The sequence below is a fragment of the Petaurus breviceps genome, unplaced genomic scaffold, assembly GCF_028583685.1.
Source record: "Petaurus breviceps papuanus isolate PSGF00001 unplaced genomic scaffold, PetGlider_PUasm1.0 208, whole genome shotgun sequence".
Lineage (NCBI taxonomy): Eukaryota > Metazoa > Chordata > Mammalia > Diprotodontia > Petauridae > Petaurus > Petaurus breviceps.
Genome location: NW_027185852.1, coordinates 8,816,433 through 8,842,689, shown reverse-complemented (window position 1 = coordinate 8,842,689; position 26,257 = coordinate 8,816,433). Strand labels below are relative to the sequence as shown.

Sequence of the window (26,257 nt, the reverse complement as noted above, 5' to 3'; positions counted from 1 at the left end):
TGGGGACCTTAAAGCAATAGGAGGGCTTCATGCTGTCTACGCTCTGTGGAGGGTGTCAGGTTATCAAACTCAACCCCACTCTTAGAACAGAAGGCTCAAAGTGAGGCTCTCTACATCATGTAGCATTACAGACTTCAGAAGTGACAGCTGGGAGGGGGACATTCCCAAGTTTGAATGGGCTGCAATGAGAGTCTCAATCCCCACTTCCATTTCAGCATTCTGCCCAACTGAATCTAAACACTTAAAGGCAATCTGTCTTAGCAATAGTAAAGCATACAGGTTGTTAATGAAGAAGTGAGCATTTAAGGAGATGGAAACGTTTCCACTTTCCCAAAGACTTGACATCTTGTCTGTCCTCAAAGCAGAATTCCATGCTGACCAGCTGTACTTAATTCATTCAGGCACTCACTCAATAAGCATTTATTAATCACCACTATGTACCACTTACTATGTGGAAGGGGAGAGGAGAGATGCAAAGACAAAAAACAACCCGTCCCTGTGCTCAAAGGGTTACATTCTATTGCTTGTTTTGCTCTATAATTTCCAGGGCAGAAATAAGCAAGAAAAGCTCAAATGAGTTAGTTTGTCAGGGATTCTTAACCAAGGGTTGTGAACAGGGTTTTTTTCATATATTTGATAACGGTATTTTAATATAATTGATTTCTTTTTAGTCCTAAATATTTTTGCTTTGTATATTTATGAGTATTATTCAGAGCAAGGGTCCCTAGGCTTCACCAGACTGCCAAGAGGGGTCCAGGACACGAAAAAAAAGGTGAAGAACTCCTGGTTTTTCAGGTGAATGGACACCTGTAAGAATGATTCAGAAATGAACAAAAATGCATGGGCTATTTCCTTTAAAATAAGTTAGATTGGAATTATTTGGAAATCAGAATGAATATATTCATCCAAAAGCAAGCCTCTGAAATTCTGTGGATGCTTATTAGGTGTCTTTGCTTGATTAGTCACTGGCAACCAAATGGGAATTTTTCTTTTTCCCTCCACAATACCTGCAACTCTCTCTTAAGGCTTTACACTACGCTTCCTTTCTCTGCTTGTTTACCTTGTCACCTTGTCACCTACTTAGCAAATAGTAACAGGAGAAAGGCTTCCTGCATCCATGAATGGAATGTGGCCCTTGAGATTCTGCCCTTCTATTTAGATGATCCTGTGGGGAAATTGAGATTCATTCATTCATTCACCCAAAAAGCATTTATTAAGCACCAAGAGAGTGTGTGACTCTGCTAGGTACTGAAAATGCAAGGATGAAAAATATTAGAGGCTCTATCCTCAAGGCGTTAACCTTTTATTATAATGAGAGGGGCAAGACCATGAGTCAGTCACTCAATAGGCACCTGTGTGATACAATGGATAGAACAATGGCTCTGGAGTCAGAAGACCTAGTTTCAAATCTAGCCTCAGATACTTCCCAGATGTATGACCCTGTTCACATCACTTACCCCTCTTTGCATCAGTTTCCTCATCTGTAAAATGAGCTAGAGAAGGAAATGGCAAACCATTCCAGTATCTTTGCCAAACAGGATCATGACAAGTCAAGCGTGACTGAACAATAAAAGTCAAAAGCACCTACTATGTGCCAGGTATGTGCTGAGGGACAATGAAAGGCAAATCCCTGTGTTTGGAGAGTCCCTGCTCTCAAGGGACTCACATGAAGATAAGTAAATACAAAAAAAGGTATGAGGTAGAGGGGAGTTAGGAGATTAATCCCTGATAACCAGGGGTGTCAAAAAAAAACCCTAGTACAGAGTCAGCACTTGTGCTGATCTTGGAAGGAGTCAGAAATGAGGATGGAGCACATTCCGGGAATGAAGGAGATCCTGTGCATGCATGGAGTCCCAGGGGAAAAGGTATTTAGCAGTGGGGACATCAAGGAAGCTGAACTGGTAGAAATGTAAAGAGTGTGAGGGATAGTAATGTAAAATCAGTCTGGAAAGGAAGACTGAGGCAATGAGGAAGAATGCTAAATGCCATACAAAGGAGTCATCTGGGGCCATATTCCATTATCCCAGAGGCAAGAGGGAGTCACTGAAGCTTCTTGAGCAATGTAACATGACCAGACCTTAGATAGTTAGAGAGTTGTGTGAAGCACCCAAAGGTGGGCTGTCTTACCCAGGATAACACAGCAAATATGGGTCAGTTGTAAGACTCAAATCCATCTTTCTGATTATACTATACCAGCTTCCCTCTAAAAAAAAATATTAGTTTCCCCCAATTGTAGAATTCTATAAAAGTACCTAGTTGAAGTTCTGCCTTTGGAAAAATATCCTGGGATCTTTCCCTAGAAAGTGCTTTGAGGTTTTTACAGCTTAGAGCTCATTCATGCCGATAACCATCAGTCCCCAGGTTTGTGTGAAGTAAACCATGAATTTACGGACTCATGATTGGGAAGTAATGACTGTAACCACCTTTCTCAGTACTGTAGGAAAACAGAAGTTTAGGAAAAGGTAAATCAGAGAGTAGCAGAATAGTAAAATCAGCATCCTCTGAGCATTTCCTGGGACTATTCATGATGTTTGGGCTTCCCAAGTGTTTTACAGGGAAATCAACAGAGTTTGGGGTTGTTGTAAAAGGAGCTGTGAGTTAGGTCTAGATTGCTACCTGAGAATAATGAAAGCTAGTATTTCTATACTTCCTTAGGGTACTCTTTCTTCACAATAACATCATGAGGTAGGGAGTGTGAGTATCATCACCCCCATTTTACAATTCAGGACACTGAGGCTCAGACGAGTAAAGTGACTTTACTCAAGGTCACACAGCTTATCATTGATAGTGCTGGGATGCAAACCTACACCACACCAGGCTACCTCCCTTTCTTCCTGCATGAGCTCACCTCCCTGTGCCTCAGTTTCCTTCTTGGTAAAATGAAGGAGTTGACCAAAAGATCTATAGTCCCTTTTCCATCTCTAAACTCCATGGTCTGCTCAAGTTTACCTAGACAATACATATGCTTTCAATTAGAGCAAAACTGAACCACTTGGCATTTCTACAAACAGTTCAAACTGCCCTCTCATTCAGGGTTTGTAATTTGTTACAGAATAAACACATCTATCTAAATGTTTTATTTCAGCACAGGGAGGACACAAATCTGAATTTCATCTCATCTCTTTCATTCTTATATGCACATCAATAGCAATTTTTCATTTATTTTGTTGCCTAAATTAATTCCCAATGCATTATCATTATAAACTCCTTTCAGGAACCCAACAAATTACTGGGGCCAATCCACAGTACTGTCCCAAGTCCAAAATCAGATTCCTTCCTTTCCTTGTAAATTGCCAGAATGATAATTGGATTCTCATGTAGGCTGGAGATGGTTTTCCTAGTCAGTATTTTAATCCTGACATGATTGAAGTTGGATGGGGGTAGGGGGGATGAGGAGGGGGAGTGATTCTATTATGAAGATGGAAATACAACTGCTGAATATTTCCTCCCTAACAGTGTCAAGCTCGGCAAAAACTGTCTTCAAGTACTTGAAAGTGGGAGCAGGGTTAGCTTTGTTCTCTTGAGGGCAGAATGAGGACAAATGGAAGGGGGGTACAAAAAGGCAGATTTAGGCACCATGAAGAGATAAACTTTCTAACCACTGGAACTGCCCAAAAAGTGAAGTGAGCTGCTCGATGAGGTAGATGGTTCCTCCTCCATGGAGGTCTTCAGGCAAAGACTGCATGGTCACTCATTGGAGATTCTGTCAAGGGGTTTCTTATTCAGGTATGAGTTGGACCAGATGACCCCTGAGGTCCCTGCTGACTCTGAAAATTCTGGGATTCTGTGAATTTTGTCTGTGATAGTACTTCAAGCTGTTTTACCACAGGACCCGCTGCTTTGTATGGTGTTTGAGGTCTGTTCTTGTGTTTCTATGGAAGAGATTTGTTGTTGTTGTTGGTATTATTATTAATCTTGTTTTCACTTTGCACAGAAAATAGAAATCAGATGGTCAGGTTTAGCGTGGACCCCCAGTATATGCATATATATATGCCATTTTAAAAAAGTTTTATTTCTCATTTCACAAGAAAGGAACCATGAAAGGAATCAGCAAAAATGTTTCTTTCCTTAAAAGTAATGAAATTCAACTATGGTGTTTCCAGGGGAAACTGCTGTCTAATGAATGCCATGTACTTTGAGTGAAGTGGGAAATGAGGACCCACTGGCAACTTGGGAGTCTAGGGCGCTTTCTGATCTGGGGGACAGGATTCTTCTGTTGTTCTGTCCCCTACCCCCTTGGAACAGAAATGGGTTGGATTTCTCCCTCTCTGATCCTGTATCAAGTAGCTCTATCATTTTATAAAATACTTTGTGTATAAAATGTTTATAAGAATTGTGGATGAAAATACACACAAGTATATTTTTAAAGTTTAAGTTAAATGCCTGGCCTTTTTGCCTCCGTGTGCAATTTATTCTATGATACCCTGTGAACTGCTCAGTCTGTAATGAAAGCTTTACTGTGTAGCCAGTGTTCTCAGAGAAAAGTCCGTGTGGACAGGCAACATGGTGTGTTGTCTGCAGCACTGGACAACCTTCGGCATCTAACTGGCTACAGCATCTGACAGTGCTGGACCGTGGTGAGATGAAGGTGTTGTGTTGAGTTGTTGAAGATAATCATGAACCAACATATTTTAATATTACTTGCCTTATAGATTAGGATACCAATCTGTGGCTATCACTTTTTTTGGTAAATAATGGATTTTTATAAATGTTTTCCTTCATGTTCCCACCCACCCCCCTTTGACTCATGTCACAAAATATCAATTATGCAATTCTTGCCCCTGACAGATTACTGTGGGGAGGGTTTCCATTTCAGAGCAAAGTGGAATCATTCTGTACCGAAGAGCAAGAGGAACTGTCTGAATAAGTTCTAATTTAAATGTGATTTTTTTCTGGAAAATAAATGAAAACTATGAGAACAGTGTCTTTGGGCTGTGGAGTGTTTTATCATCATCATCAAGAGAAACTTTGCTGATGCATTTTTATGTTAACAGAATAATAATAGGATGAACGGACAAGTAGACTGCTGGGAATGATAGAGACAATGGTCAGCAGCACGGTGGTGCTGGGCAAGGGACACTCTGCCCCAAACACCATAACAAAGGCAAGAAAATGCCCCATTTTGTCATCTTCCTTTGGGAGCATCACCTGGTCATTACAATGAAGGGAAAGAGTGGATAGTCCTGCCCTCTTTCCATTCCATAGGATGAGATTTCAAGGTGAAAAGAATTTCACAGGACAAAACTGCAGCTTTCTCATTTTGCCCATGAGGAAACTAAAGTCCAGAAAAATTAATTAACTTGTCTAAAAGTGGGGTGCAGGAAATGCTGCTAATGAGACTGACAGTTGTAGCACAGGCTATTAATAGCTTACTTGAGGGCAGCTAGGTATCGCAGTGAATGGAGCACCGGCCCTGGAGTCAGGAGGACCTGAACTGAAATCCGGCCACAGACACTTGACACACTTTACTAGCCATGTGACTTTGGGCAAGTCACTTAACCCCAATTGCCCTCCAAAAAAAAAAGCAAAAAAAAAATAGATTACTGGGCTTGGGAAACCAGCATATGGGAGAAATGTTTGCATAAGGGACTCAAGAAGGCTTGGCAAGTGGTTTGATATGAGATGAGGGAGGGAGAGTAGGGTCAGAGATAGCCCCCCATGGTTGGGGAGGAATTGTGATGCTGCAAATAGAAATGGTGAAATCAGATGGAAATTGAGGGGACTTCATTTGGGATACATTGAGTCTGAAGCACCCATGAAAGGTGCTTCTGAGGTGTAGTAAGGTCCCATATAGATATACACAGACATGTGTAAAGGTCATAGATTGAATGCTAATCATCCAATCCAATCCAATCCCCTGATTTTACCCATGGCTGAGGGAGTTTGGGAACACAACCCATTGAACAAGCCTGGGGTGGTGAGTGGGGAGAGTTCCTGAGAGGATAGAACTTTCCAGTATTATCCCCACTATGTATAAATGAGGAAACTTTGGGACAGAGAGATTGCATGATTTGCCCAAGATCCTACTCAGTGGAGACAGTTGGATGGCACAGTGGATAGTGTGCCAGGCCTGGAGTCATGAAGACCTGATTTCAAATTCAACCTCAGACACTTACTAGCCGACTGATCCTCGGAAATTCACTTAATTCCAGTTTCCTCATCCATAAAATGGGTGGTAGATTAAATAGAAAGATGTGCTATTTCAGTCCAATTCACAAATGAAATTTTGGAATTTGATCTGCTTGTTCATAGATCATAGGACCATAGTCTTAGAGCTTGAAGGGACTTCTTAGAGGCCCAGGGTCCAGGAGGTCTAGAGAAATGGAATAACCCATGCACATTCATGCAGCTAGTAAATAGCAAAAGTAGCGTCCAAGTCTGGGTCTTCCAGCTCTGAACTGGGCATTCTTCCCATCCAGGCAGCCCTTGTCTGCCACCCCCAGCATCTTACAAATGCAGGAGAAGGAGTCTGGGCTGCCACAGCAAACAAAGCCATAGCTTCGGGATGCAAGCCTGAGACCTTCACTCTTCCTTGCGTTACTCTATAAGGATGCTTGGCTGTATCAGCCAATCTCCAGCAAGCTTTCATCAAGCACCCATGTTGTGCCAGCCACAGTGTAAAATAGACCCTACCCTCAGGGAGTTTGCATTCTACAGGAAAGACAAGCACATACATGGGCATTTGTAACAGATGCGAAGTAAGTACACAGGTCGCATAGACGCTAACGGAGGTACCATACAACCATAACCAAATGGCCACCATGTCCTGTAAGTTCCACCTTTGTGTCTTGTTGTTGTTCAGTCATGTCTGACCCTTCATGACCTCAGGGACCAGAGCACCCTTCTATCCATATAAGTTGCCCCTTATCCTTTTGCTTTTAATTTTTCCAACATCAAGATCTTTTCCAATGAGCCCTGTCTTCTTGTTATGAGGCCAGAGTATTTAAGCTTTAGCTTCAGTCTTTGATCTCCAATGAATAGTCTGAATTAATTTAAGCACTGACTGATTTGAACTCCTTGTTGTCTAATGGACTTTCATTGGTCTTCTCCAGCCTCACAGTTCGAAAGCATCGATTCTGCACCACTCAGCCTTCATAGCCCAGCTCTCATAGCCATACATTGCTACTGGAAAAACCATAGCTTTGATATAAGGACCTTTGTTGGCAAGGTGCTGTCTCTGCTTTCTAGCAGGCTGTCCAGATCTGCCATAGCTTTCCTTCCAAGAGCAAGCATCTTTTAACAGCATGGCTGTGGTTGTCTGCAGTGACCTCTGAACCCAAGAGTATAAAATCTAACCCTGCTTCTATGAGCCCACTTCTCTCTGACCTTCCACCACCCTGGTGCAGGGCCTTATCACGTGGCCCCTGGACTATTGGACAATAACTGCTGGTGGATTTCCCAGCCTAAGGTCTCTCCCTTTCCAGTCTATGCTCCTCTCAGCTGTCAAAGTAATCTTCCTAAAGGACAACTCTGTCTACATCTTATTCAATAAATTCCAGTGGTCTTTAATACCTCCAGGATCAAATAGAAAATCCTCTGTCTGGTTTTAAAGTCATTTATCACTGGGCCTCTTCCCATTTTTTCAGTCTTCTTATTCCTTACACTGGCCTCCTTGGGGGTCCTTGACCTCACATTCCATCCACCAATATCCCAATGTTTTCCCCATGCCTGAACCTCTCTCCCTCCTCCTGGCTTCCCCTCCTTCCTTTGAGCTTCAGCTAAAGTTCCGCCTTCTGCCAGAGGTCGTGCTTGATCTTGGGGCTGTCTCTCTAGAAAAATCCCCCATTTATCCTGCCTAGATCTTGTGGGAGTGTAGTTGTAGTGTATGACTTCCCCCTTAGACTAGGAACTTCTTGGGAGTAGGGACTGTCTTTTGCCTTCCTTAGCACTTAAACGTAGGTTGACTGGCTCAAGTATGTTAATGATTAGAAAAAGAAACCCACAGAGGTCTGGTCGCTTTCCCAAGGTCCACAGGTAGAATCCAGGCCAGCTGACTCCAAATCCTTGAACATTTGAGGGGTCTGGTGGCCGTTGCCCTCGGTTCTGTTTATCCCTGGACATCCCACTATTTGGGCGGGGAGGGGGCTGCTGGGGGGAGAGCTTTCCGAGCAGCCCTCCCCAGACAGAGGGCATTGACCGTGCCTGTTCCTGGACTGTGCCCAGGGTGCTCCAGGACCCGAAGAGGCGGTGCGTCGGGGTGGGGGGTCGGGGGCCGGGGCCGGCTCCCAGGAAGGACCACCTGACTAGTGGGCGTGTCTGGAGGCGGGCTATGGCCCCCTTGTTTGGACGTGTAGCCCTGGAGACGCTGGACAGCAGCGAGGCTCTGCTCTTGCTGTTCCCTCCTCGGGAGGATCTGGGGAGCCCGAAGCGCCTGACCACCAGCTAGGCGGCCGGCTGGGGTGCCCAAGCTGGAGCATTTCCCTGCCCTGCCCGGCAGAACTCCGCACCCTTGACATTTAGGGTCTGCCGTTGCACTGGGAGCAAGTGCGTTGAATGGAATGTATTGCGTGCCTTGCCTGGCAGAGAGTGAGTAAGCCTATTTTTCCCAACTCAATTATGGGTGCTGAGGGGGGAACCGGCTGCAGGTTGGGAAAGCATAGCATTGCAAAGCAGAGGGGGAAGAAGAAAGGGGGTAAGGCTGTAAAAGCAGCATTGGGGTCTCGGCTGAGGTAGAGAGGAGCACCTCTGGCCCTTAGATCCTTAGATCCATCCCTCCCTCCCCACCCCAGCTCTGACCCCCTCATGCTCCCCACCTTCAAAAACGAAGAGCACTGACCCCAGCCCCTCTGCCCTCAGCCTGCCTCAGTGGAGGCTTTCACTTCCAGTCTGCCCTAGCAGGAAGCAGAGAAGCGGAGCTGGATGGAGCTGGTCCCCTGCCAAGCACCCCTGGAATCTAGCCTGACCCTGGCAGGGGTGGGCAGCTCCCACCCTCAGGCTTGGGGTTGAGAACCCTAGAAACTCCCCTTAACAATAACTAGCATTCATTTGTTGTCCTTCAGTCTTTTTCCTTAGTCCCCAACCTCTTCCTGACTCTTTTGGGGTTTTCTTGACAAAGATACTGGAGTGGTTTGCCATTTCCTTCTCCAGTGCTTTATACAGATGAGAACACTGAGGCAAACAGGGTGAAGTGACTTTCCCAGGGTCACACAGCTAGTAAGTGTCTGAGGCCAGACTTGATTCCACACTCAGCCCTCTATCCACAGCATTCACATAGCACGTTAGAAATGTTATGTCATTTAATCCTCACAAGAACCCTGAAAGGTAAGTTATTAGCCCTCTCTTACAATTGAGGAAACTGAGGCTGACAGAGGTGACTTGCCCAGGGTCACACAGAGCATCTGAGGGTCAATTTGAACTGAGGTCTTCCTGACTTCAGGCTGAGCTTCACCCCGCCCCCTCCCCAGCTGCCTCCCTCACAAAATGAATTTCCTCATCTGTGAAAATGGTGGAGTTGAACTCAAGCTCTAAAGTTCCCTTCTGGATCTGACTCTATGAACCTGTGATTGATGGATGATTTTCTCTTTGTGTCACCAAGTAGGTGGGGTCTGGAAGACCACTAAGTTTCAAGAGAGCTGTAGAACTTTGGGGTGAGTGGCATGAGCAGAGTGGACATGTTATCTGAATTATCCGAATTCGAATCCCAGACCTGGCACTTATGACCTATGTGACATTGACACCTCAAATATCAAATGAGGAAGTTGCTAAATACAACCCTATCTAGTGGACAGAGTGCCACAAGTCATGTGATTTCCCTGGGTCTTACTCTGCACATCTATAAAAATAATAGCTAATATTTACATAGGGCATTAAGATTTATAAAACCTGAACAAATATTTAATTTGATTCTCACAATCACCCTGGCAGGCAGTGCTATAATTATCTTCACTTAATAGATGAGAAAATTGAAACAGACAGAGGTTAAGTGACTTGTCCAGGATCACATAGCATCTGAAGCCAGATCTTCCTGAATTCCAGGTCCAGTACTCTGTTCACTGTACCACCCAGCTGCTTATGTACAAGGGTAATGGGGAAAGGGGAAGGTGAGATTTGGTCATCTCTGAGTTCCCTTCCCTCTCTAAATATTCAATTTCAATTGAACCAGTTCAATCCTGGGTGCCACATTTTGGGAAAGAGACATTGATAAAATGGAGGGTTTCCAGAAAAAGATAACTTAGATCATGAAGTACCTCAAAATCATGTGATACAAAGATTATTTGATTGAATTGGAGATATTTCAATGGGAAAAGAGAAAACGTGGGACTCTCATAATAATCCTCTTCAAGTCCCTGAAGGACTTTCCTGTGGGGAAGGGAAGATATTTCTTCTGCTTGGTCCCAGAAGGCAGAATAAAGTGAAAAGACTTCAGAAAAAAATTCAACTTAATGTCAGAAAAAGCTTCCCTACTATTAGAAGTCTCCAAAGAAGACCAAAATACCTTGGAACATCATGGCCTCCCCACTCACTGGAGGTCTTCCTGGAGAGGCAGTGACCACTTACCAATAATGCTGTGATGGGAATTATTGTTCTCATACAAGTTAAACTAGACGGCTATTGAGGTCCCATCTATTTCTAAGATTCTATGAGAATATGCTTCAAAGTTCATCTGGCACTATTAATGAGATATATAGCATATAATGTGGTTTACTATGAGGCTACAAAAGATGGAAGTAATCATAACCATCTGGGGGAGACTCAGGCCTCTCCTTTCCCTAGCAGGGGGCACCTATGCTCCAGGTGTTCTAGGATTCCTCAGTTAACAGGCACACCTGGCTGCAGGAACCGGAAATTGGGCTGGATGAACCCACATGAAACCATTCACTACCCCTTTTAGCTCCCCAAAGCAAACAGCCCCCAAGTGCCTCAGATCCATTTTTTGCAATTCATGATGTGAAAATAATACAAGACACAATAAAGACAAGTTCAGTTGAGAGGGACAGAATTAGTTACTAAAGCAGCTGATACAGGGATCTTATTAACAATTTCAGCCATCTGGGAGTTTCCTATTTCAGCTAATTATTCTTGCTAAGTAGGTACTAAATTCAATTGTTTTTACACTGTTGAAGAAGCAAAATGTGTTGTCAACACATAATATAACAAAATTTTTTAATAGTATGATCTTTTAAAATCATAAAAAAAAAACACCTTTGCATCCTCTAGTCCCCTGGAAAAGGAACTTAATGGTCCTTCCTTAGTTATAGGTCTGGACACTGGAATTTCAAACAGGCTAAGTAAAGCAAGCCCTTCCTCTTAAGCAGAGCCCTCCACCATCACTGATGATCCAAAAACAGAACAAAAAGAGGAAATTGAAGAGCAACCAGGGTCTAACTCTTCCCTCTTCCAGGGCATGTATTGGGGTTTATGGAGACCTCAGAGGGTAGAAGTCACAAACTTTTCCATTCAGAAATTGAGTGAGTTCTAGAGCCAGTCAGAAGGCTTGAGTTCCAATTCTATCTTTGCTACATCTTAGCTATGTATCCTTGAGTAAATCAATTAACTTCTCTTTGTCTCAGATACTCAGACATTCTAAAATGGGATATTAATATTTGTTCTAACCACTTCACTGGATAGTTATAAGGATCAGATAAAATCATGAGATCAAAGATTTATAGCTAGAGGGAACCTGAGAGGTCATTTAGTCGAACTCCCTCATTTTATAGATGAAGAAACTGAGATACAGAGAGATGAATGTAAAGCACTATATGAATGTTCACTATTCTAATTAGCTACAAAACTACTGAACAGAAACTTAGCATCTTTTCCTCCTTATCTTATAGTAGAGAGGAGTTGAGAGGTACCAATTCGATTTTTAACTTTAAAAATATTTTTGAATTTGATATAGCCAGAATAACCCCCATGTATTTTAAATAATCACTCACTTTGTTAAATTGTTTTATAGTTAACAAAGCACTTTTCTTAAAACAAATCTGTGAGGTAGTCAACACAAGTATTATCCCCATTTTACAGGTGAGGAAACTGAGTGTCAGAGAGATTCCCCTGCTTATGGTCAAAAGTTCAGGTAAATAGCCAAAGATCACAAGCAAATAAATAATCTGGTCAGAACTTGAACTCAGGCCTTTAGACCACTGTTCTGGGCTACCTTTCCTTAAAGGAAGAACATTTGAGGAAATCTCACTTGTAAAATTTGCTCAGTGCCTGGCACATTGTAAGCTAACAAATTTTTCTCTTTTTTTCACTCATTCTGTGAGGAAAAATGGAAAGAGTCTAAAACTTGGAGTCCCAAGATCTGGGTTCTAATCCTGATTCTTCCATTAAGAAATAATGTGAGGGGGAACTAGGTGGTGCTGTGAATAGAGCACCGGCCCTGCAGTCAGGAGGACCTGAGTTCAAATCCAGCCTCAGAAACGTAACACAAAAACTACCCATGTGACCTTGGGCAAATCACTTCACCCCAATTGTCCTCCAAAATAGCAAATAATAATAATAATAATGTGGTTGGCCAAGTCATTTTCCCTCTCTAAGTCTCGCTTTCCTCATTTGCAAAATAAGAACTTTTCTAGATACATCCCTAAGGTCTCTTCAATTTCTCAAATTTAGAAAATACTCAGCTTCTTAAATCTTATTTAAACATTTTCATAAATGTCCATTTACTTTCTGAAAAAAAATGTTTTCCCATTACAATGAAGTAATTGGAAATATCTTTGAATAATAATCTAAACTGGAGAGTGTCCAGAAAAGGGCGACCAGATCAATGAAGGACTTCGAGTTTGTGCCATTTAAGGAGTTGGGGATCTGCACAATGACCCGGAGAAGGACGTGGCAAACTACTCTGGTGTCTTTGCCCAGAAAACCCCAAAGGGCGTCATGAAGGATCAGGACTAAAATAACCCAACAACAGCAACAATCCTGAGGAAGAGAAGACTATGGCTGTGCTCAAGTCTTTGAAGGGATGGAAGAGGGCTTGCTTATCTCCCAAGGGCAAAAGCAGAAGCGGCACCTGGAGCAGCGGGTGGGAGGTAGAGAGCGGCAGACTCAGCTCCATGAGTTATGCAAAGGGGGGCTCCCTAACCATTAGGACTATCTAAAAGTTGGATGGGCTGCCTTGGAAGATAACAGGCTTGCCCTCACTGGAGGGAGGGAGGAGAAAGAGAAAGAGGAACAGAGACAGAGACAGAAACATTTGGAGAGCAAGAGCTAACTAAGTGCTTGCTGTGAACCAAGCACCGTACCAAATTCTGGCAATGCAAATACAAGCAAAAAAAACAAACCAAAAAGACAATCCCTGTCCTCCAGGAGTTTACATTCTGAATAGGGAAAACCGTGCAAATTAGAGCTCTACAAAGCCAAAGGGAAAGGGCGGGGGGAGCAGAGGGGGTGGCTGGGTCCAGGAGGTCAGAGCCAGGTTTGAAGTGAGCATGACTATGTGCATGCTTCCTCCATTGGAAGTCCTCTGGGGAAGGAGTCAGAAGGTTCCAACAGAGACCTGGTGGCTACTTTTCCAAGATGTTACAGAAGGGGGGGGGGGGGGGGGGGCGGATTCTGGCTCAGATAAAAGTTGGATTTGACCTCTGAAGTCATTTCCAACTCTCAGATTCTGTGACTTGTACATCTGATCTACAAAGCAAGCAGTCAACAAGCATTTATTAAGCGCCTACTATGTTCCAGGCCTTGGGGATACAAGTACAAAGAATGAAACAATCTCTACCCACAGGAAACATATCCCAGTAGGGGAGATAAGAAGTATTTATGTAAGTAGGTGCAGAATAAATACAAATGGAATAGTTCAATAGAAGGAGGGAACACACCAACATTTGTTGGGGAGGGGCTCAGGAAGGGCTTCAACACAGTGCTCAAGCTTAGCTTGAAAGAAGAGAAAAAGACTCTAGGAGCTGAGGGGGAGGGAGTGCATTCGGGGTGGGGGAAAGAGCCAGGACAAAGGCATAGAGAAGAGAGATAGAGTGTTGTGTGTAAAGAACAGAGAGATTTGGCTAGATCCTAGAGAACAGGGAGACTAGAAAGATTGGAGGCAGAGTGAGGTACTTTAAAAACCAAGCAGTTTCTATTTTAACCTAGAAGCACTATGGAACCACTGATGTCTATTGAGCAGAGAAATGACGTGGATGTTGATGGACTGACTACCCTCTGGCCTCAGACACTTGCTAGCTATGTGACCCCTGGCACTCTCAGACTCAGTTTCCCCATCTGTAAAGTGATGGTGATAGTAGCACCAGGTTCTCTCCTAAGACCCTCCCCCAGAGCTGTTGCAAAAATCAAGTGAGATATTGTATTAAACTACTATAGGAATGTCAGTTATTACTATCCACACCACCAAGGCTAAAACTCATATTTCTATCCTACTGTATTAGACATTTCCTTCTGTAGGCTCTAATCAAGATGTCTGAGGCCACCAAAGATAAGGCTTCTAGGTTACTGAAGAAAAGAGGCAGCATGTCATCAGTGAGCAGCCGCGATGTCAAGCTGAAGGACATCCACAGCCGGGCCAAAGAGTGAGTAGTCAGGTCTCTACTCGCTGCATTTCCAGTATTAGGTCAACAAAGTCAGAGTGCTGATCACATTTCCTTCCTTAGGCAGAGCAAACTAAGTATTAATAATGGGATTAAGATTGAGACTGATAGGAAAGAAATCTTTAGGGAAGTTAGGCTGTGAAATGCTAAACTGAGTTTTTATCTTATCCTAGAAAGCAAAAGTAGGTAACAGGAGCTTATGAAGTTAGAGCTGAGCTTTAGGAAAATCACTTTGACTGTGATGTATTTGAGAAAGATACCTCCCTACCCACCTCCCCTGGCCATATATTGATTTAGAAAACCATACAATAGCATTATCTACTACGTTCTATTGTGCTTTTATTTATTTTGTTAACTATTCCCCAATCATATTCTAATCTGGGCGTTCTCAGGGGAGCTGCAGGCCCCAGTGTTCTTGTCTGATACTCTTGTATAGGAGGTCCCTAACTAGGAATGGAATGCACTAAATATCCTTTTACACAAAATCCATGTAACCAAAAGGCTCAGATGCCTACAATTTGGGGCAGAGGGGCATGATTTGCCTTCTGATCCTACGAGAAAAAGATAAGTAAACAATCTGGTAAAATGCATCACCCAGGAAAGCAGCTCCCAGGGTATCCCGTAGGGTTGTTGCAGCCCAATAGCAGCCCTATATTCAAGTTACTGTCCTTGGCAACAATACAATTGATGTAACTGATATTCACGGCGAAGTTTCTGTGCCAGAGCATAGAGCCCAAAGTGCCTTTAGAACCAAAGGAATATTCATTTAGGTTTAGTACATTTTCGGCACAAAGTACATTTTATTACAATCTGGTTATTTAAAAAGTGGAAGGTGGTATACATAGGGAGAACAGAGTAGAAGACAAGAGTCAAAGGACTGAGGTTTTCATGCCTCCCAGAGTTGCTGCGAGGATCAAAGGAGATAACATTCACTATCATGAAAGAGTTATATAAATGCTAGCTTCTGCTGCTGCTGCTGCTGCTGCTGCTAACCAAGCTAGCCCACTCCTCACCCCTTCTAGAGGAGCAAGAGATGAGAGTTCAAGCTTTGCTCCACATTGGGTCTCAGATCCCACACTGCAGGAACCGTCCATGGTATTGTCATAGTCTTGAATGGAATCTGAAACATAAAGGTTAAGTTACCTTCCTAGAGTAACCCAAGATGAATCTGCAGGCAGCCAGAGAATGCCTGCTGAGTTTGCCAACTCTGAGGTTACCACAAGATTAGGCTAGAGGTGAATGGTTGTAAACATAGACAGTCAATCGAGGCTGGCCCCAGACCAGAAGCATAGTCTAAAAAGGTCACAGAACTCGTGAAAAGAAGTGTGGCTCCTCAGAGCTGCCCTCTTCTGCACTCTGCCAACACCCTGCCCAACAGCTGAAAGACAGAGGAAGCAGATTCCTGAGGAGCCAGTCAAGTCTAGGGATGAATCAGCTGACTTTCATGGAATTAGCATCATGGTCTCATCACTCTCGGGGGTGATGTCCAAGTGAGATTTGTACCAAGGTGCCATGACAGACCTCTTCCATTCAGGGCTCTTCCCATTCACCTGGGCCTGGTCACTACCTCTGTGTGTGTGTGTGTTTCTACTGTACAAACCCAACCTGCCTTACTGTTAGTCATAATAGCTAATTAATAACTAATATTGGAATAACTAATATTGCATTGAAAGGCAGCAGAGAATGAGAAATAGAGGACTGCCCTTTAAATCCAGAAAAGTCTGGTTCCAGTTCTGCCTTGGACCATATATATTTGCTGTCAACCTTAACCCCTCAGAGAAAAAGAAAGTGAGTCCCAGAGGGAATGGCCAGGCACTTCTTAACGCTTTGTTGATGGAGAGCGCAAGAAGGCTTTGAATCAAGTTAGGAAGAAAAGCACTTACACCCAGTTTTATTGGGATTCTGTTAAGTCTATTACTTAAGGTTTTCTAAAGTCCTCCTGACACCTGTAGCTGCCTTGTGTGGAGAGAGCGAGCTGTAACAATGACATAAGGACAACAAATATTTCTATGACCCTTTAATTTTCAAAGCACTCGACACACATTATCTCCTTTGAGCCTCATTTGAATCTTGGGAAGGAGGCTCTCCATATTTGTTACCTGGATCCGAGATTTCTTCATTGTGGGGAACTCCCTGGCATGGAAACTCCCTCCAGCAAAGCAGATCAGAAACTTGGCTGTAGCTCAGAGTCTTTGAGAGTTTCCAGGAGCACTGAGGGATGAAGTGGTTTTCCCAGGATCACCCCTCTAGACAGTGTTAAAAGTGAGATTTGAACTCATACCTTCCTGACACTGGTCTAATGCTCTACTCACAAAACTCAAGCTGCCTCTTGGCACATACGTGTTGTTGAAATTATTTTTTGCAAGGCCCACTTCCTCCCCATCCAGTTTCCAGTGAGAGATTGGGCATAAAAGGAGGCCAGGGCTTGAGGTTCACCTTGACACTAAAACCAGAATAAAGTTCCCTGAGAAGGCCTTCCTTGAACTGATTGCTCTGGACTAACTCAAATCAATCACCTAATCAATCAACCAATTACTTGGCATTTGTTAATCTCGTACAATGTGCCACGCTCTGAGCTGGGTGCTAGTGGTGCAAAAATAAATAAAGAAATAATGCCCAAATGCAAAGATCTTAAATTCTAACTTAAGAGTGCAAAGTGAGTATAAAGAAAATAAATACAAAATTTTGGGGAGGGAAGCACTTGTGTTTGGGGTGAAATCAGGAAGGATTGCTTGAGCCTTCCCCTGAGCTTAGAGGAAAGGATGGATGTGTTCCTCACAGAATTGTAAGTAATAGACCAGAAAGCTCCTTGTTGCCCAGATTTGAAAAAAGAAATCCAAACCCTTCTTACCCTATCCAGGAATGAAGCCCGCAGAGAACCTGGCTCTTCCCGGATGGCCAGCTCTCACTTTCCCTGAGGAGTTGGGATGTGAGTCCACTGGGGGGCAGCATCTCCCTGTTAGCTGTAGCCGCTGCCCAAAGTTTTCAAGGCTGCCATCTGGAAAGAGGCAGTCAATGGCACTTTGTGGAGCAGAAGGCTCCCAGTCAGGCACCCTGCCTGTTTTACCCAACACTCCATCAGTGTGATGAGATCCAACATTTCTATATCAATGTTTTAAGTCTGGCAAAGCACTTTACATAAATTACTTGATCTCCACAACAACCCTGGGTAGTGGGTAGGATATTAATTATTCCCATTTTATAGATGAGAAAGCTGAAGTACAAGGGTAAGTAGTTTGCCCAGGATCACACAGCTAGGAGGCATCTGAGGCAGGATTTAAACACAGGTCTTATGAATTTGTTGCCCCTACTAAAAACAGATAAAGATCTGGAGATGCAAAGAGAAAACAGTGGAGGTTCAAACATGCAGATAAGTCAGTATGTACACGATCCATGAAGAAGAGAAGGTAGCCTTAGAGGGGATGGCAGCAACAGCTGAGGGACCCTGGGAGGCTTCTTAACAATTAGAGGGGTCCCCGAGCGGAATGAGCTGCCTCAGAGGCAGGGCTCTCAGTTTAGAGCTGGAAGGAACCTTGACATGACCAAGTCTCACCTCTTTAGTTTACAAATGAAGAAATTAAATCCCAGAGAGCATAGCGAGGCTTGCCCGAGGTTCCTCCGGTCAGAGTCGGCAGAGTCTAGAGGTGAACGAACCTACAGGGTGATAAGTAAGATAAACATCTTGGGGCTCACTTGGGGCCAGCCCCCCCTTTTCACAGATGAGGAGACTGAGGCTTACAGAGATGAATCGGCTCGCCCAAAGACACACAAGCACTAAGTGGCTGGGCTCGGTTTGGGACCCAAAATCTCCACCACACCGCATTGCCACCTGCATTCTCTCCAAGGAGCCATGACCAACATTCTATTTTTGTCAGTTGTGCATCGAGAAATAAATGTTTATTACATACACACAAACATCTACCTTGAGGTCCAAACATCATGAACATAAAGAATAATCTTTCAGCACTAAACAGACCCACGATTCCATCCGTGTGCGTCAGAGAATAGTGCGGATGACTCTGCAGGTGACCTCATAGCCACCCCTGTGACTTTACAGGTAGAGAAACTGAGGCCCAGGGACATTAGATCATGCCAGTAGTAATGAGAAGGGGCAGGATTCGAATCCAGGTCCTGTCCAAATCCAGTCTGCTTTCCGCTGTGGTATATATACTGCATAGAAATACATATGGCATGTGTATATATGTGTATATATGGATTTAAATGTTATCTATGAGTGGGCATACTTGCATGTATTACATGTGCATTGTGCTGTATATTATGTTAGAAATGTGTAGATATGAACACATACACGTGTGTCATGTGTATATGTGTGTGCATTGTATTGTCATTTACGTTGATGTCACATGTTTATATGTGCACACGTCCTTGTGGGAAGGATGCGTCCTTGTAACTCCCTTGAAGGTGGGTGTTTTGCTTTTTTTCCTAGTATCTTCGGTGCCTAGCACAGTGCCTGACAAGCACTTACCACGTCCTTGCTGATTGTCAGTGGATTAATTGTGTGTATTGCTATGGATATACATGTATTCATCCTTTTTATCGTACTGTGCTATGAAAATGTTTTGTTCTGTGAATTGAAAATAAAATCTTTTAAAAAAAAAAGATCAGTACACAGATCTTAGGCAGGCTCTAATAAGCTATTTAACATAGGCTTATTTAATACATCAACAAAATGTTGACTAGATTCACTAGTCATTCATTTGACCTTAATTTCTTCAAGTTCAAATCAATTTGTGAAATATTTTTAAAAGAAAAAGCTGAAGCAAAGAACTCCTTTGACTGATGTTAATATCACCGCTTGAATCATCATGATTTCTGAAATTTAATCCTATCATTTATTTATTCTTGTTCTTGGAGTAATATACCTATTGAAACTTTAATTTTCATTCTATTTAACCTGCGTTAGTCATATGCACTTTTTAATGGTGCGGCATAGAGGCTTCGGTGTGACCGGAACCAAATTTAAATGTCATTGGGAAATGTTTAAGAAATAACTCAAAATTCAGTAAAATATAGATAATGTTAGATTGTGTGTGTGTGACTGATACTTTTAAAGAGTTCCTTCAGAATCAGCTTATTCAAAACTAAAAAATAAAGAGAAAATGTGTCTTTTGCATTCCCAAAGAACAAATGCCCATGGGTGTAACAAAGAACAATCATCCCTATCTGCTATTTAAAAAACTTCACCAAAATTGAAAAGCCCTTTTCCCATGCACCCCCACTCTATTCTCTCACGCCTCTTTGAAGTGACACCCTACCTTCCCTCACAGGTGGAGGAGGGTCAGTGGGGCCCATTCAGAGGCTGTCATGAAGCAGTGTCCGTTGAGGCTTACCTGGACTGGGGCGGGGCTTGGGAAACCTACTCAGTGCCTTCATCCTTGGATCCCCCCTTCCAAGTCACCACCTGGGTGTGCTCAAATTGCCTCAGTGGCCCAACCAAATGGCCTTTCTCAGTGGTGAGAAGGGTCTTGGGTGTCTATTGATTGAGGTTGAATTGTGGCTTTTCATTAGGGGCGTTCCCGACTCTTCTTTCAGCACCAAAGAGTTTTTGCAAAGGACTTAATTCCTCTTTGTGCTCCATCCAAGTGATGATTCTGGACTCTTATGTGCCTCCGATTATATGTCCTAATACTATTGATGATCTCTGCCTTAAGCACCTTTAATGCCTTCTGTAGAATCACTTTGCATCTATTAACTCATTTGCTTTGTAAATGATAAAAAATAAAAAAAATACTCAAATAATACAATGGAGCCTCATCAGTGTGGACGTGCCCTCCAACGATGTCCATCACAAGCCACTCATGCCTGCCCACTCTGGACAACTCTCATTTGAGCCTTTGCACATATTCGATACAGGGAGTCCACCCAATATGCAATCTCCTGACATGTAACTACATCAGTGGAGCACATGGACTGTCCAGTGGTTATCTCTCACTCTTACCACATGACCCACTCATCTGCTTTTCCATCAGACACTTTTCTGATGACATTCTTTGCTGTTATCTTTTTCACAGTAAATGATGGAGCGTTGTTACAGATGGAACAGAAAAGCGTTTATTAAGCACTTCCCACGGGCAGAACACCACACTGGGCACTGGGCTTATAAAAAGACTTTGAGATTGTCCCTGTTTTAAAGAAGTTCATGTTCTGATAGAGGGAAACGATGCCTAAAGAAGGCCTTGTGGGCCCGCTCATTTCATGGCAGATGGATTGAGTCATTGCAGGTCATGCTTGAGTTTTGGTGGGGAACGTCCTAGGTCAGACAGAATGCAAGCTGTTCTTGCTTAGAACTTTCTTAGCAAAAGTGGAACTTGTGTCACCTTTGGAGATGCTTTTCTCTGTCAGGCTAATAAGAGAAACTCTTGCATTGTTGTTTTTAGTTCAATGAGTACCGTGTCTTATGTCGATGAGCCTGGCCACCATGACGATGCTTCCCGCCCTGCAGTTCAGATGGGAAACACCTATCAGCTAGGTACGCTTCACCATCCTCCCCCTCCCTATTTGGATCCCTAACTTGGGAACTCTTATTCTGAGCTACTGTTACCTGGGATAACTGCCCCTGGAAAGGATGTGGGTCTGGGAGATACTATAAAATGGCCTTTCCATCAAGGATAGTCCCTGATCCCCATACCTGGAAAATTGGCCACAGATGATCACTTTTTCCCTCTGAGTCTATGATCCTATATAGTGTGTCCATTTTTTGGAGCCAATTGTAGAGGTTGCGGAATCTAATTTCATTACTCCCCAGGGAAAAGAATACCCAGAGAAAGAGAAGAAATCCTGCTAATGATCCATAGGGAGTAACTCAAAACTTGGGCTTTGGATAATTAATTTCGGTTATGAAATAAGTTAGGTTGGTTGTATTGAGGTTTGATGTCAACCATTTAATAAATTACAAGAGCAGCCAGAAAGAAACTCGCATTTCTCTTTTAGAATGTGTCTCTTTTAGTTCATTCTCTTAAAAAAAAAAAAAATCGAAGACAATTAATTCAAAGACATCTCTTCTCCATTTGAGAAATCTATCTGTACAGTTAAACTAGATGAGATAAAACATTTAGGAATGTTGACATTTGTTTAGATTTTTTTCATAGCCTTTTAGAAGAAAGCTCTCCTGAATTAGTTCTTTTAAGGGGGCCGAGTTCTGCTGAGTTGACTTTTTTTTGTGTTTGACCAGCCATCTTTTTTGCCAAATTAGATCTTGTATTTTCACTTAAACACACATCTGTTTTCATTTTACACATGCTCCTTGGCTTCTGCTAGAGAGAGGCGCATACTCAAGCTCCATCTACATGGTATACAGACAACTGACCCATTTGATGGACAGAAAATCAGCCTGACTGGGTATTTGTTGTATAAGGGGAAACTGAGACTAATCATGAAAGGGAATTGTTTGCTGTCCAGCAATTTGTGTTGGCATCACATAAACATAAGTTCTCTGCTTAAAGAATTTCTGTTATGTCTGTAGGCTCCTAGTCGGGAAAAGAACACTTGTGGCCACATAGTAGAAAACTGATCAGTCAATGAGCATTTATTAAATGCCAAGACTCAGGACTGGATGGAACATTAGAGTCTGATGAAACCTAAGAATGCCTTCTCTGAATAATGTTTTTAAATGTACAAAACAAGATACATATATAAATAAACTTTTTTTCTTTTCCAACAAAGTCATATTTATTGGGTATAGGCCATCAAAAAAAAAGTATGTCAATAGTGGCATAAAAAATATAAATGTATTTAAATGCATTTTATTTTGCATATTTAAATTCAAAAAATGTATTTTATTGCATACAGGTTAAATGTATTTTATATTTTACATACATTTAGTACATTTTAAACTGTATGAAATACAAAAAATACATTTAAGCATATTTAAATGTATAAAATAAAATGCATATAAAATACATAGGATTACAAAGGAAGTCGATTATATTGATTTTATGCAGTTACAATATTTCTTAAAGGTTCTCAGACCAAAAGTTGAGAGCTCCTTCAGTTATCTTGTCCAGCTCTCTCATTCTAGATGTACCCCCAAGGCCCCATGAACCTCAACAAGGGCCTGGGGGTTAGGGGTTGATAACCCTTCAATCTACAATAAAACTTCAGGGAAATCTCTAAAACTAAGCTAAGGTGTAGCTTATGTCTCAGGTCTCCCCAAAGTGTGGGTCACAAGGTTCTCTCCAAAAAAAAAAAATTTTTGTTTGTTAAACAATATCACTATGTCAGATAGGACAGCTACTTCTTTCCCCACCCCCACCCCTCACAGGACTTGCATAAGACCCATTACATTCATTATAGTCTCATCTCCCAGTAAGGTGAAGACCATTTGTGAAACACAACAGGTATTTCATATGCCTATCAGGTCCAGTGTTACAAATGACAAGGTCCAGATCTCCTATATCAAGATATCACAGAGTGGGCGGCTAGGTAGCCAAGTAAATAAAGCACCTGCCCTGGAGTCAGGGAGGACCTGAGTTCAAATCTGACCTCAGACACTTAACACACGCACACACACACATACACAAAACTAGCCATGTGACCTTGGGCTTAACCCCACTTGCCCTATCTTTTCCCCTCCCCCCAAAAAAAGATCTCACAGGTCCCTAGATTTGAGAGCTGAAGGAATCTTGGTATAATGGAAAAGAGCATGAGATTTGGAGTTGAAGTGCCTGGGTTCAAATATCGACTCTGCTATTTACTGTTTTTTTACTTCAGACAAGTTGGTTCACTGTTCATTGAGCAGATGAGGAAGCTAAACCTCAGAGAAATTCAGTGCATCCTAAGGCAGGGCTGCCCACCTTCCATGGCATCACTCTGCCTGCCATGGCCCGAGCTGGTTCCATGCCATGATACTTTGTCAATGGTTGGTTGCTTAAATGTGGGAGCACCCTAGGTCTTCCTCCTGCCCTGCCCTGCCCTCAATACACCGCCAAGTCAAAAGCTTGGGTCTGGGGAAGCAAAGGAACCTTCTCCTCTTGGGAGTCTTCCCCAAAGCTCCAGGTCCTCTCTGCTAGTCACACGTTAGTCACCTTCTGATGACTGTATGGGAGGGAGCAATGGTGAAAACACGTGTGCTCCGGATATTAATATGATGCTTCTCCTTCCAGGTCCTAGCAAATGCTTCCCCGTGGATGTTGTCAATCACATTTTGAAAGATGTACTAACTAATTATCTACAAGAAGAAAAATATGAACCTGAATTGTGTAGACAGATGACTAAAACAATAGCTGAGGTAGGTGATGGGCTTTTCGGAACCACACACGTGATTTAGGATGACTTTCCAAAGAAGATGATATTTATATTTAGGAATTTCATAGTTATTCATCAATCATCAGCCAATCAACTGGCACCACTGCGGGGGGGGGGGGTCAGTACCATGGGTTAGGATCTGGGGTTATCCAGATTAACAAGAAGTCACACCTCCCCTCAGGGAGCTCCCAACAACGTCTCAGAAAGACAACGTCTTAGATATTATTAAATTACAAGGTTACCACTAGTTATACTGGCAGGTTCTACAATAAATTCATTATAAAATTTCATGATATTTTAGTGGCAAAAAGTTTCACAAGTGAGGGAAGAAAATTAGCTTTGTTAAGAAAATTAACTGTGGCTACAAACGAAAGAAGGCTTAGTTTCCTACAGAGCCTGGACAAAAACATTATCTCCTCCATGAAGCCTTCCTTGACCTCCCTTCCTCCCCACCCCAGCTTCTAGGGCCTCTCCAGAAAATTAGCTTTTATATACATTCTGCTTATAACTTGTGTGTGATGAATTTTTCAGACCCAGGTCTCAAAACCAGTCTACTACATTAAAGTGGGCTGTGTTCTGTGTTCAGATGGGGATAAAATCACAGATTTGGGGGCCACTGAAGTGAGTGCTTACCTTAAAAGGCTCCTCGGTGGCTCACATGAATTCACATATATACGTTGTTTGGAAACCTCTACAGCCAATACGGCCAGGTGCCTGAGCATTGCTAACATCTCTACGATTTGTCATCCTGCCTACAGCAATGGTGCTGAAGTTACCTTGACTCCCCGATGTCAGGAAGAACCTGAACTTGCAGCCTTGCTAGGGCTCCGTGATTGCCTTGTGTGTTTGTTTCTAGGTTGTTAAAGCCCGGGTGAAAGACCTCATGATCCCAAGGTACAAACTCACTGTGATCATCCACATTGGACAACTGAATAACCAAAGCTTACACATTGGGAGCCGATGTCTCTGGGATGATGCAAATGACACTTTCGCATCCTTCGCCTTCAGAAACACGTCTCTGTTTGCTCTAGCAACTGTCTATGCTGTTTATCTGGAATAACAAAGAGCCTCTTCATGGAAAAAAAAAATAGGCTTTGAGTGACATGTTTCAGTAAAGATATCAATGCACAGTTTGGGACTGTACCTAATTCGGTTCAATTTACCAAACATATTGAGTGCCTACTGTGTAATGTTTGGATCCTGGATCAAGCTTCTTGGGTGCAAAAATCTCCAAAATATTTAACAATAATATCACACCCTGAGCAATGCAAAGGCATACATGAGTGCAAGCAGACACATAACTGACAGTGAACTCCAAAATGAGCCCTTTGTGTGATACCAAGAGAAGATGGGCCAGTCACATGGTGATGGCCAGAGGTCCTTCCCTGGTACCCTTGCAAAGCCAGAAGAAAAGCGAATGCGCCAGGACTGTGAGCAGACTTACTGGGGCAAACGTCTGGGGGGACAAGGATGTGAGGTGCCATCTGGTCACTGGAGGGAAGAGCCAAATGGATGAGATCGCAGGTCCCATTGGAGGCATGGACTCTGTGCTAGACACTGATACAGACACCAAAAGAACAAGCCCCTTTCCTCAAAGAGCCTGCATTCTGCTGGGGGGAGTGCTGAGAAATAATTAATAACAATAACAAAAATAACTAGCATTTCTGTTGTGCTTTATCTCATCTAACCCTCACAACAACGCTTGGCGGTCAATGCTGTTGTCCCGTGATCTTTCCACTCTACTATACTGCCCCCAGAAAAAAAATAAAATGAATGAGTTGATAAATCACATTAAAGCTCTCCATTTTTGTAATACCTTGGGGGCATGCTTGTGCAGGACTGGAGGGAGGGACTTGACTCGAGTTTCTAAAAGTCTTGCTTTGATTAGATTGATTTTTTTTTCTTCCACAGACAGGGGTTCCTACTGGAAAGGGTTTTTGAAATGAGATGACTCTCATTCTTCATTAGGCTCTGAGGACCATCACCCCAATTTTTCATTAAGGGGAAGATGCTCCTCGTCATGGACTAGCAAACACCAGCTCTGAGAGTATTAGCTTTGGGGAGTCAATGTCACGGTGATGTCTCCCCTGACAGTGCTGGCTTCCATGTTGCTTGTTAAATGAATTGGGCAATTTTTACTAACTCTTTTAGGCACATAACAGGAGAAAGTGCTGAGGCCAGATTCATGATGACCAGCTAAGGCCCCTGGGTCATTGAGCTGCAGCTAGAAACTTTCAGGGGCTGCGTGCACTTTACAAAAGATTGTGAAAGCTGGGCAGGAGCTCTTCAATAGTGGAGTCTATGAGTGGCTTTGTAAGGCACTAAAGTAAGGCCCACGCCATTAAATATACATGGCACTAAGTGGTAAATACATCTCCAGCACCTCAAACCACCTCTCTGGGCATGGATGGGACTCTTAAAGAGCCACACTCAGAACTGCTTTCAAACTGGTTTCTCCAGGCCAAAGGACTTAAAACAAATATATCACTGGCACTTTAACAAATGCAGCC

The 26,257-nt window shown here is 42.9% G+C and overlaps 1 protein-coding gene across 1 annotated transcript; it reads left to right on the top strand.

Moving 5' to 3' along the window:
- The first annotated feature begins 8,262 nt into the window (after nucleotides 1-8,262).
- On the top strand, nucleotides 8,263-25,494 carry DYNLT5 (dynein light chain Tctex-type family member 5). Its single transcript, XM_069093301.1, has 5 exons — nucleotides 8,263-8,526; nucleotides 14,325-14,465; nucleotides 20,882-20,973; nucleotides 23,606-23,730; nucleotides 24,604-25,494. Exons 2-5 carry the CDS (start codon nucleotides 14,353-14,355, stop codon nucleotides 24,805-24,807), a joined length of 534 nt encoding a protein of 177 aa, XP_068949402.1. The 5' UTR covers nucleotides 8,263-8,526; nucleotides 14,325-14,352; the 3' UTR covers nucleotides 24,808-25,494.
- Nucleotides 25,495-26,257: the final 763 nt, after the last annotated feature.